Source organism: Sceloporus undulatus, chromosome 1 (genome assembly GCF_019175285.1).
Source record: "Sceloporus undulatus isolate JIND9_A2432 ecotype Alabama chromosome 1, SceUnd_v1.1, whole genome shotgun sequence".
Classification (NCBI taxonomy): Eukaryota; Metazoa; Chordata; class Lepidosauria; order Squamata; family Phrynosomatidae; genus Sceloporus; species Sceloporus undulatus.
Window position 1 is genome coordinate 3,864,641 of NC_056522.1, and position 12,743 is coordinate 3,877,383.

General features: G+C 43.9%; 1 protein-coding gene across 2 annotated transcripts in view; it reads right to left on the reverse strand.

Moving 5' to 3' along the window:
* Positions 1 to 3,957: 3,957 nt before the first annotated feature.
* ELP3 (elongator acetyltransferase complex subunit 3) overlaps positions 3,958 to 12,743 on the reverse strand; it is a 149,586-nt gene continuing 140,800 nt past the window's right edge. For both annotated transcript variants that reach the window (XM_042438216.1, XM_042438208.1), the window contains one exon: positions 3,958 to 5,288. In XM_042438216.1, coding sequence (XP_042294150.1) covers positions 5,212 to 5,288 — 77 coding nt within the window. In that variant the 3' untranslated portion in view covers positions 3,958 to 5,211. The remainder of the gene's footprint in view (positions 5,289 to 12,743) is intronic.

Consider the following 12,743-nt stretch of genomic DNA (forward strand, 5'->3'; position numbering starts at 1 on the left):
CAGTTGGAGGGTATGTTTGGTGTGTGGGCATCCGAGAGCTCAGCTGCTTTCCTGGCATCGGCATTCATTGAGCATCTCTCCACAGCTCCTACTTCATGAAAATGAAAAGAGTTGCTCTTCTACCCACAACAATACTGAGAGCTGCAATTTCTTCCACCAACCGTTCAAAGTCCATTAAGGAAAGGTTGAAGAAAAGTGCCACCTTTGACTCCACTCAAATGAGCTGCCATGCTCCGTTGCCTCGGCCCTAGAGGCCACCGTGACATTTTGCTGGGAAGGAAGAAGGACGCTTTCCCCTCCGCTGCCTTCGCGGCGGCAAATGGGTCACGGCCTCCATCTTGGTTTCCTGCTCAGAGAAAAACCTTTCCTTTGTGAAGGTACAGAGGCAGAGGGGAAAATCACAAAGAGGGCATAAGAATGGCAAGTGGCAGGTCTGAGCGTCTGATAGAGGGGCACAGTTTTCCAGAGGAAGGAAACAGGTCAAAGGCACAACTGACAGCCGAGGAACCAAGAGAAACACGTCTTTAAGAGAAAACATTCCAGTAATTGGGAAAACCTTGTTAGCTGCTGGAAGAATGATCTACTCAACCATAGTTTTTTGTGGGTTTTTCAGGCTCTGTGGAATGTTGATTTCTCTGAAGATGCCAGCCACAGATGCTGGCAAAACGTCAGAAATAAACTCTACTAGAACATGGCCACAGAGCCCCAAAAACCCACAAAAAACTATGGATGCTGGCCAGGAAAGCCTTCGACTTCACATCTACTCAAGCCTTTGGCTCTCCAAGTTATTGGTTCATCTAGAAGAGGCAAAAGTGTGGCCAAGGGTCTGAATGTGCCCCCTGGAACACACTTTTGTGGTCTCTGAGGTCCCTCCTGCCAGTTCTCCCAAAGTCCACCTTCCAAAGCCCAGGGATTATATTTTTGGGCGAGTTCAGCCCCAAACAGGACAAAAAAAAAATGACAGAGAAACATGGGTCTGGGCCTGTTAAGCAGTAGTGTGTTTGTTTTGCATTGCTTCAAGTTGTCAGAACCTATAGAGACCCTATAGTGAAGCTATTGCAGGATTTTCTTGGCAAGTTTCTTCAGAGGGGCTTTGCCATCATCATCCTCTGAGGCTTAGAAAGTGTGACTTGCCCAAGGTCACCCAGTGGGTTTTGATGGCCAAGGGGGTATTTGAAACCTGGCCTCCAGAGTTATAGTCCAATGCCAAAACAACTATGCCACCCTGGAGCTAATGTAGTTAGACACTTGTGGCCTTGAAAGAGCCGTGGGGCTGGCAAAAATCTTATTTGAATGAATGAATGAATGAATGAATGAGTCTTTATTTATATACCGCCGTTCCTTCGATCACGGTGGTTTACAGAATAATAAAATACAAGTTACATTAGCAAAAGTCCTCCATATTAAACAGTACAATACATCAATTAAAATGCATCATTCAATCATTAAAACCAGTTGACTGTCAGTGGTCTTCCGTCTGTTTTCATGACCTATGGCATAAAAGATTTGGAAACCACCAAGCCCTCTGTGGAGCAGCTTAGGGGGCTGGGTATCCTTAGCCTGGAGTTAAGAAAGTTAACAAGGTGATATGATAGCCATGTTTGAAGGGGTGTGTTATATTGAGGATCGAACAAGTTTGTTTTCTGCTGCTCCAGAAAACAGGACCGGGACCAATGGATGCAAGCTACAGAAAAAGAGATTCCAGTTCAACATTAGGAAGAACCTCCTGACAGTAAGAATTGTGTGACAGCGGAAGATGCTCCCTTGGAGAGTACTGGACTCTCCTTCTTTGGAGGTCTTTAAGCAGAGGCTGGATGGCCATCTGTGAGGGATGTTTTGATTGAGAGGTCCTGCATGGCAGAAGGGGGTTGGAATGGATGGCCTTTGTGTCTCTTCCAACTATAGGAGTCTATGATTTTATGAACTTAGACTGGCTGTTTTGAGGAAACTCCTTACTGGCTTTGTGTATCTGGACAAGTGACTTGCTGCAATAACTTCTAGACCGACTGATGCCTACCTTCTTGTATCTCCCTTCATTTTGCTCAGATAATACATGACTGACTTGGACTGGACTGACTAGCAATAACAATAGCATTTACATTTCTATACCACTTATCAGTGCACTTACACACTCTGAAAGCGGTTTACAACCTGTAAGCCAATTGCCCCCAACGAGCTGGGGACTCATTTTACTGACCTACAAAAGTATGGAAGGCTGAGTCAACCTTGGAGCCCAAGGATCGAACTCACAACCTTGTGGCTGCAGGGCCAGCATTTAACCACTGCACCACCAAGGCTCTGGACAACTCTTACACACCAGCCATCTGCTTGCTTGGGCACTTGCTGACTTGTGCATAGGACACACATAGGCATTCACTTGGTCTCTGGGAGAAACAAAGATGCTGGATTAGACAGGCCTTTGGTCTGACAGGCTCTTCTAAAACTCTTGTTGGGAACACAAATTGACTGGTTGGATTAGAGAAAGGTCATTAGGGCAGTGGCGTCACTATGGTTGACGTCACCTGGTATGGTAACTTATGGCATCGCTCCCCTTTCCCATTGACCTGCTCTCATATCATACCATACAGTAACTTTAGTCATGCTTTTGTTACACATAAATCATAATAAACATATGAAAACAATGGCAATAGTGAAATTAAAAATTATTTTGAAATTACAGTTTTATATGTGCAGCCTGAATGCATTAACAAGTACATAGTTGCTGGTGGTTAATGCAAATCATATTATCATAGAGTTGGAAGAGACCGCAAGGGCCATCGAGTCCAACCCCCCACCATGAAGGAAATCACAGCCAAAGCAGCCCTGACAGATGTGAAAATTTGGGAAGATGTTATGCTTTTAAAGAAAATTTTAGAATTATATTTAATTTTTAAATTAATCTTTTTAAAATTAAAATTAAATTAAAACAATCAGTGCCTTTCCTTTCTCCTCCCACTGAGCCACGTCCCACTCACAGCATCCCTTCAGTGTTTTAAAGGGAGGCAGGTGAATGCCACGGCCCATTTCTGCCAAAAGGCAGATGTTTGGGGAGCAGTGGTTATCACCCCCCCTTATCTTGCCACCTGGTGCATCCCTCACCCCCTGCGCCCTCCTAATGACACCTCTGCATTTGGGGCATTACTTCAAGACTAGAAACCCCTTACAGACTTTTTGCAACAACAAAAAGAAAAGAACTTGATAACTTTTGGTTTTGACAATTAGAAAGAATAGGCTATTGAAAGAAGTGTATAGGTTGTAGTTTTAGAGACTACAGTTTTAGAGGGATGAATATGTATTACTGTCAAAAGGAAGATTGGAAGTCACTTTCCTCTTCTTCTTTTTCTTAAATGTAATCTTTGTAATTCTTAATGTATTTCAAAAATTTTAATAAAATCATTTAAAAAGTAAAATAAAATTCTTCTTGTGAGCCAGTGGGATATAAGCAAAATTGATGGAATACACATTTCTCTGTAAACCAGCAGCGGGCAAAGTGAAGCCCCATGTCATTTCTAGGGGCCAATGTGGTCCCTAGATTGTTTCTGGGTCACTTGGGCCTGACATAGATTTTGGCTGTTTCTGGGACCCTCAAACCACATGCAGACCACCAGGCTGTTTTGTGGTCCTAAGGATGGAGACCGCAGGCCACATGTGGCCCTCCAAGCTGTTGCTGTGGAGCCCATCCCTTCATACTCCCTAGACAGCCATCTCTCCTCTCCCAAAAAAGTGTGAACTGCTTTTCCTGGTAGCCTTCAGATGGAGTAATTCACCCTTTGAGTGGGTTTCATGGTCTTTCTGCACCTGTTTAACTTCTTAAAAATGTCTGTTTTTCACAACCAGATGTGGCCTTGCATAGGGGAGAACCTTGCAGCCCCTGATGGGTTTCAGCACTAGAAAACTGCCCCCCTGGACTTGCCACAGTTGCCCACACCTGAAAAATAAAGAATAAAATAAACAAGATAGTGTAAAACATGTTTTATTGCTTGTTACCCAAATACAGGTTGCAGGAGTGATGCCTGGTTTGAAAACCTGTCCTTATTCCTCTGCGTTCCTGGGCTGGTTCTTTGCCTGAAAAGGTCAGCCTTTGCCCCTAAGCCCAAAAAGGCTCTGGATAGCTTAGTGAGGTTTGCAAACGAAGAAAGGCTTATATTAAATTTCTCAGGATAATCTCTTGCAACTCAGTTTAAGACCATTATAAATGAAAAGAGGGGTGTCTAAGCAAAAACAGCTCTTGGCAAACACTATGGAAACACCTTCATTGAAATAAAGATGTTTATTTTGGGGAACTGTTTAGGTCATTTGTCTCTTTGGAACACCAGAGGAAATGTTCTAGAAGCACTCCATACTCAGAGTTTGACATGTTCCTCTGCTGCTGCAGGAGAACCTGACTGTCATCTGCCAGCACAACTCTTTTAAGGTGTTGAGAGAAAGGAACCAAACTGCTAGAACCTAGGATAATCCTTTTTAAAAAGGAAAAGATGTGAAGTCTCCACCCTAGAAAGAAGGCAGGCGGTTGCTAGGAAGCCTTCCAACAAGGGTGTGGATGACAGGACTTGCAGTGGCTGGTGACATCCAGGTCAGTGGGATGGTGAATCCAGGCTTTCAAATGTTTTAAAGGTGGTGAACCTTTGCCAAGGACAGAGTTGAGTACATGGAAGAGCTCTTGAAAGCTAGCCAAAACCTGGATATCACTGGCTGCATCTGCATTGCAGAATTAATACAGTCTGACACCACTTTAACTCCCATCATTCAATGCTACTGAATTTTGGGATTTGCAGTTTTGCAAGCTACTTAGCCTTCTCTGTCAGATAACTCTGGGGACACAACAAAACTGCAAATCTCAGGACAGAATCGTGACAGTGAAAATGGTATCAAAGTGCATTAATTCTGCAGTATATGCTGGTTGGGGATGGTGGGAGTTGTAGTCCCAATGCAGCTGGAGTAGTGGATTAGCCAAGACTGCTTGCATGGCCACGTTTCCAGAACTCACACTAGTTTGCAAATATCCACAAGACAAATGTGCGGAAATCCTTATAAGTTAGAGGAGCCCTAAGGACTTGTTTGCTTGAAACGCAGAGAAAATGTAATCCTTTGTTGTTGACCAGTTTGGCTCATCTATTTCTATGCACTCTTCCCATTTTGTGGCAGGACGGTGTCTGTTTCTTCTCCACGTCGACATCTCTCCGGTGTCTCTGGCATCCAGTGCCCAGCCCCTTAGTCCAATCGCTTCACCATATAGGGTCCTTCCAACTCATAGCCAATCTTCCGGTAGTAATCCCTGGTTCCAACACCTGCAAGACAAAGACAAACTGATCAGAGGAGGAGGAAAGGTAAAGGTGTGATGCCTAGGCAAAGCTTTAGCGAAAGAAGAATCCTTATTGCCAGTCACTCCTGCTAGACCTGACAGTGCAGGGAGAGCTCAAACTTTCTTTGAACCAATGTGCCATCAATGCACTACCCTCAGCACATAGATCTTTTGGCATCCAGCCACAGTAGGTGGCATGCATGGCAGTACGGTGGTCAACCTCTTTTGAGTTTACATTGGAAAAGAGAAGACTTGAGGGAGGTCATGAAGAAGATGGAGCGAGCATGTTTTCTCCTGCGCCAAACACTAAAATATGAAACAATTTTGTTTGTTAGGAGTTGCATAGGCCATTTGCCTGCCATAAAGTGTTGAGAATTAGGGGTGATGGGTTATACAGTAGAAATATAGATTGTACACCGCAGGCAGGCTTTAAATGTATTCTTGTTTTGATGATTACATAAAGCGCTGTGCAAAACTTACCGCACTATATAAACTTGGAAAGGCTAAGTCGTGGTGATCTCAGACAACGGTGGTGAAATAATGCTGGAAGGGAGGCTTTGTGTATGTGTGTTGTATGCCTTCAAGTTGTTTCTGACTTATGGCAAACTTCAGGAGAACTTATCAGGGGGTTTTCTTGGCAAGATTTGTTCAGGATAGGTTTGCCATGGCCGTCTCCTGAGGCTGAGAGCGTGTGACTTGCCCAGGGTCACCCAGTGGGTTTCACCCACCGAGGTTTCCCACTGAGCAGGAATCAAATCTTGATCTCCAGAGTCATAGTCCAACACTCAAACCACTACTATGCTGGCTCTCTTGGAAGGGAGCTAGCATGAGTCAAAACTGTATAATGTAGTTGAGTGGGGAGAGGCTCAGTGGGAGGAGAAAAGAGAGGCCTTGGGTTTTGTTTTATTTTTTTTTAAAACAAAATTTTCCAGTTAAAATTAAAATATTATTTAAAAAAATTATTTACAAACATCACATCTTACCAAATGTTCACTTTAACCAGATGAAACTATGCACACGTACATACATTTGGGCTGTGCGTATGATACAGTGGGTCTTTGGTATCCACTGGGATTTGGTTCCAGGACACCCCCCCCCCTCATGGATAATAAAATCTGTGAATGCTCAAATACAACATTGAATACAACAACATAGTAAAAAGGTGTCTGTCCCGTATATAAAATGGCAAAATTGAGGTTTGCTTTTTGGAATTTATACATACATACATACATACATACACATTGAATTTATTTAAGCCACGGATGGTTGAATCTGTGGATTAAAAACCCATGGATATGGAGGGCTGGCCATATTGTAATTGAATGGTTTAATTTAAACTTGGCTAGCTGTATAGGCAAATACATTTAAGTTGTGTGTATGATCATAATTTGAAGGTATGGTTTTAATTTTGCTAGTTGTTAACGTCGCAACTCTTGCTGTTACATTCAGTGCTATATAGGAATTACAATTTATGTGTGATACTGGTACAAAAACATTACTAAGGATTCTGTATGGTATGATATGGGAAAGAGATCAGTATGTGGGGAGAACCATGAGTTGATGCCAACCCTAGTGATGCCACTGTCAGCATTTTGCCAAGCAGATGACACACATGGTTGTTCTGGGGGGCAGGGATACAGAAGGAGCAACCCAGCTGCAGATCTCATTATCAAGAGCTGAAGAGCCCCCCATTCCTTTCCAATTGTCGCCAAAGCACCGCTGACCTCCACTTTACCTCCACTTCAGAAGAATGAACAACCTCCATGGCCACAATTCAATTTGCTCCTCAAAAGGAGAGAGGATCTGGAGCAGCGTTGCTTTTCATTGAGGCTGGCTTGCTCCCCTCCTGACCTCCTCTTCCTCTGCTCCTTAATCAGATCCCGCAGGGGACAAATCTTGGATAAACCCGGCCTTTTGGTTAACATCCAGCTGAGAACTGGAACCATTCTAGGAAAAACAACAACGGCTGCACACAACCTTGCAAAGCTGAGCCTTTACCTGGCACAAAGACATCTGGGCTGCCCTTTTGGCCTTCCTGAGGTGCCCTGTTCAACAGTTCTGCCCAAAGGAGCTCACAGGCAAACAAACAAACAAAAAACATTGCATTTTAGGACAGGGGTTAACAGTTGCATAGAGGTTAGGGGTCAATTCACCCCCATGATTCCCCTTTCATGGGGAGCAACTCTGCAACAGTGCTCGAAAATACCTCTTGCCTTCATCTGAGTCCTTCTCAAAATGGTGACCGGAAGCAACACTTTCAACACTATCCCGAAAGCTGTTCATAAGTTCTGCGCAAATGGACATATCCTACAACATCTCCTCAATAAAAACCAGGACATGAATGGCCCAGCAACATCAGAGTGTGGGTAAGATGGCAAAGGTTATTAGTAAGGAAGAATACACAAGCTAGGAGAGGCTGAAAGTTGGCTTTTGCTTGAGCCTATTGGGAAGGTTGAGATTTCCTCCCTCTTCTCTTCTCTATCCTGCTGAATTAATAGAATCACAGAGTTGGAAGGGGCCTCAAGGGCTATCCAGCCCAACTCCATTCTGCCATGCAGGAATACATAATCAAAACATCCCCGACAGATAGCCATCTAGCCTCTGTTTAAAGACCTCCAAAGATGGAAACTCCAACAAACTCCAAGGGAGCGTCTTCCACTATGGAACAGCTCTTACTGTCAAGACGTTGCTCCTAATGTTGAGCTGGAATTTCTTTTCCTGTAGCTTGAATCCACTGCTCCGTATCCTGGTCTCTGGAACTACTGAAAACAAGCTTGCTCCACCTCAATATGACATCCTTTCAAATATTTAAGAGCAAACTGCTTTTGTACTTTGAACTCAGTCTACAGCAACTGAAGTAAACTGAGCACAAACGGGGGAAGTGGGAGGAGGAGAAAGAGAGAGAAACCAAGACATTTAAAAACTAGCTGAAAACATGGGATGGCAGAGGACTGTTTCTGGCAATTTGGGATAGTTGGAGAGTATTCCATTTACCCCAATGTCACCATAATAGTCCTGTGAGGATACAGTTAGTCAGAGAAACAGTGTGTAGCTGAAGGAATAGAAGGCATGCTTACCAAATTTGCTAATGACACCAAACTAGAATCATAGAATCATAGAGCTGGAAGAGACCGCAAGGGCCTTCCAGTCCAACCCCCTGCCATGCAGGAAATCCAGATCAAAGCATCCTCGATAGATGGCCATCCAGCCTCCGTTTGAAGACCTCCAAGGAGGGAGACTCCTTGAAGGGGTAACTAGGATCAGAATTCAAAATGACCTTAATGGATCAGGGAATTGGGCTAAAACTAACAAAATGAATTTCAACAGGGAAAAATATAAGGTACTACACTTAGGCACATAAAAAGAAAGGATCAGTTATAGTATGGAGGACATCTGGCTTGACAACAGTACATGTGAAAGGGATCTAGGAGTATTAGTGGACCACAACTTGAACACGAATCAACAGTGTGATATGGCAGCTAAAGAAACTAGCATGATCCTTGGCTGCATCAATAGGAATGTAGTGTCTAGAAGATCAAGGAAAGCAATAGTACCACTCTATTTTGCTTTGGTCAGGCCTCACTTGGAATCCTGTGTCCAGTGAGAATCATAGAATCGTAGAGTTGGAAGAGACCCCAAGGGCCATCCAGTCCAACCCCTTTCTGCCATGCAGGAACTCTCAAACAAAACATCCCCAACAGATGGCCATCCAGCCTCTGTTTAAAGACCTCCAAGGAGGGAGACTCCATCACTCTCTGAGGGAGTGAGTTCCACTGTTGAACAGCCCTTACTGTCAGAAAGTTCCTCCTAATGTTTAGGTGGAATCTCATTTCCTGGAGCTTGCATCCATTCTTCTAAGTCCTACTCTCTGGAGCAGCAGAAAACGTGTTTGCTCCATTCTCAATATGGCATCCCTTCAAATACTTAAACAGAGCTATCATTTAACCTTCTCTTCTCCAGGATAAACAACCTCATCTCCCTAAGTCTTTCCTCATAAGGCATAGTTTCCAGATCCTTCACCATTTTAGTCGCCCTCTTTTGGACATGCTCCAGTTTCTCAATGTCCTTTTTGAATTGTGGTGCCCAGAACTGGACACAGTATTCCAGGTGAGGTCTGCTGACCAAAGCAGAATAGAGTGGCATTATTACTTCCCTTGATCTAGACACTATACTTCTATTAATGCAGCCTAAAGTCGCATTGGCCTTTTTAGCTGCCACATCACACTGTTCTGGACAGTACAATTCAAAAAGGATGTTGAGAAGCTAGAGTGTGTCCAGAGGAGGGCAACCAAAATAGTGAAAGGTCTGGAAACTATTGAACCCTATGAAGAATGGCTTAGGGAGCTGGTAGGGTTAACTTGGGGGAAAGAGAAGGGTAAGGGGGGATGTCATATGGAAGAGATGTCATAGAGGATGGAGCAAGCTTCTTTTCTGCTGCTCCAGAGACTGGGACATGGAGAAATGGATTCAAGCTACTGGAAAAGTGATTCCACCTCAACATTAGGAGGATCTTCCTGACAGTAAGAGCTGTTTGACGGTGAAAGGCGTTGCCTCAGAGAATGATGGAATCTTCTTCTTTGGAGATTTGAACCGAGGCTTCCTGTTTCTAAACCACCAGAATCCTGTGAATGAAGATTTCTCCTGCGTGTGTGTATGTGTGTGTGTGAGAGAGAGCTTTATCTCTCTCTCTCTTTCTCTTTTATTGTGCTCAAATTTCTCTTAGTGCTGTTGGTAAGTGCTTTCCTTAACCATTCCAGAATGGACAATTACTTTTAAAAACAGCACAGGGAGACTGATGAGATTTTATTACTCAAGCTGTGTCACTGTTAGGTTTGCAGATGTACACATGTTTTGTCGGTTTTAAGGCAAGTGTGCATTTCTGAGATAAGGAAGAAACGAAAGATAAGAAACAACCCAAAATGGACAGTTTTCAGCCAGAGATTTCATTTGAGCTGCAAGACGAGACTGAAAGGTGTTTATGTAGTGAAATCCACTGCTCAATTCCTAAATGTAAAAGATGTAAAGCCTGATGAGATCTTGACGCTCTTCCTCCTGCCCTCCCATTCTATGAGCATTTGAGATGGGACTTGCTGTGGTTATTCAGTCATGAGGTTACGTCCATCTGAACATGGTCAGGGATGTTGTTCTTGCAAATGTTAATTCATAATTGAAAAGCCATCCCTGGTTCACCCTAAACCTTCATTGAAATATGGGAAATGTGATCTAATCTATTATATTAAAAAGAAACATATTAAAAAAGGAAGGAAGGAAGGAAGGATGGATGGATGGAATTATGGAAGGGAAGGAGGGAGGGAGATATTGTCTTGTGACTATGCTTTATAGCCGATTTGGGCGTCTATAATTTGGGCAGAGATATCTACCCATCTATTTATCCACATCATTTCCAATCTATATTTCTATGGTTAGTAGGCTTTGACTATTCTTTGCATTTTTTGAAGAGTTTTGAAACTCTGTGCTATTCCTAGAGGTATCCGAGAATGGTGATTTGCTGTTTCTCTTGGTTATTGTTGTTGCTGTGTGCCTTCAAGTCATTTCTGGCCTGTGGTGCCCCTAACCCTAAAGCATGCGTTGTCTTGGCAAAATCTGTTCATAGGGGTTTGCCATTATTTCCTTCCTCTGAGGCTGAGAGAGTGTAATTTGCCCAAGGTCACCTGGTGAGCTTCCATGGCTGACTGGGGATATAAACCCTGGTCATTCAGAGCAAACACTCAAACTACTACACCACCCCAGCTCTTCTCTATAATATCATCTTGTTATTTTCATGTGCCTTCAAAGCAACTCTGATGTATGAAGACCCAATCATAGGGTTTTCTTGGCCAGATTAATTCCAAGCAGGTTTGCCATTGTCATCTTAATACAGCAAAATCCACAAAACAGCAACTGGCCGACCAAAAGGCACAAAATATATCAAGTCCTCATCCAGAATCCAAACCATTACACCAGGGTAGCTCCTAAGAGGTGGGATAGAATAAATTTTAACTGACCAACTTTTTGGGGGGAGGTTAGGGTCCACTCAAATGACCCAATGGCCTCATGAAGCCACCCTGCTTTGCAGAAACATTGGTTTGAAAACTAGCTTTTTGGTCTCTCCTCTTTCTTTCCCCCTTTTATTTTTCTGCCTCTCCTGCCGCAGCCATCGTTTCGTGCTGAGCCACTCGCTCTAGCTGGGACCAAGGCGGAGCTGCGTTGTCATTAATGAAAGATTGCCACCTCTGTGGGAGATCAATGAGACGGAATCGCTCCATCTGGAAGGCCTGTGGTGGTTCCGAGACACTTTTCCACGGCACAGACAGGAATCAAATACGATGCCTCTGACACTGCTCTCAGGGCCCCCTGCTCACCGGAGCCCCAAGTGAGCTGGAATTGGTGGGCAGATGGGCCAGATCTGCAGACATCGCTCTCTGCCATCAGCCTCACCTTCTAATGTTACTGTTCACAACACTGATCATCAGACTCGCCCATCATGGAACAGAAAAGTCGAACAGGAGTGGTTTGCGCTTTCAATGATGTTCATCCATACTCTTCCTGGTTCTATTTTGAGCTCTTCTAGGATGTGGTGGATCTGCTCTGGGTTTATCCTGGATTTGAAAAGAGCTTTCCATGATGCTGAATCCAATCTGTCCAATCCAAACCTCTGACAGTTCCATTTATTAATTTATTAAATGCCAGTACTGCAGCCACAATGTTGTGAGTTTGATCCCAGGGCTCCAAGGTCGACTCAGCCCTCAATAATAATAATAATAATAATAATAATAATAATAATAATAATAATAAATTTTTATTTCTATACCGCCCTTCTAGAAATCAGGGCGATGTACAACAAAGCAATCCATACAATCAAACATATTAAAATACATTAAAAAACAATAAAAACAAGCAAATTCATGCCAGCTCAACCAGCTGACAAAGGAGGGGAGAGAGAATATACCGGGGGGTAGAGTCAGGGGTAGGCTCGCTTGAAAAGATATGTCTTCAACCCCTTCTTAAATTGGGCCAGGGAGGTGGCCGAGCGGAGCTCAGTAGGCAGCGAGTTCCAGAGGTTAGGGGCCAAGGTGGTAAAGGCCCTCCTGGTGGTGGTAACTCATCTGACCTCTGGAACTCTTCATAATTGCTGCCCAGTTGATCTGAGTGTGCGGGGCGGATTGTACGGAGAGAGGCGGTCCTCCAGGTACCCTGGGCCCAAGCCATTTAGGGCTTTATAGATAATAACCAACACCTTATATTGCGTCCGGAAGCGAAAAGGTCTTTAAGCACCGGTGTTATGTGACTGGCCCTGGAAGTACCAGTGACCAGTCGTGCTGCCATATTCTGCACTAATTGCAGCTTCCAGGTATGGTACAAGGGTTGCCCCATGTAGAGCGCGTTACAGAAATCCAACCGAGAGGTTACCAGAGCGTGTACTACAGTTTCAAGGTCCCTC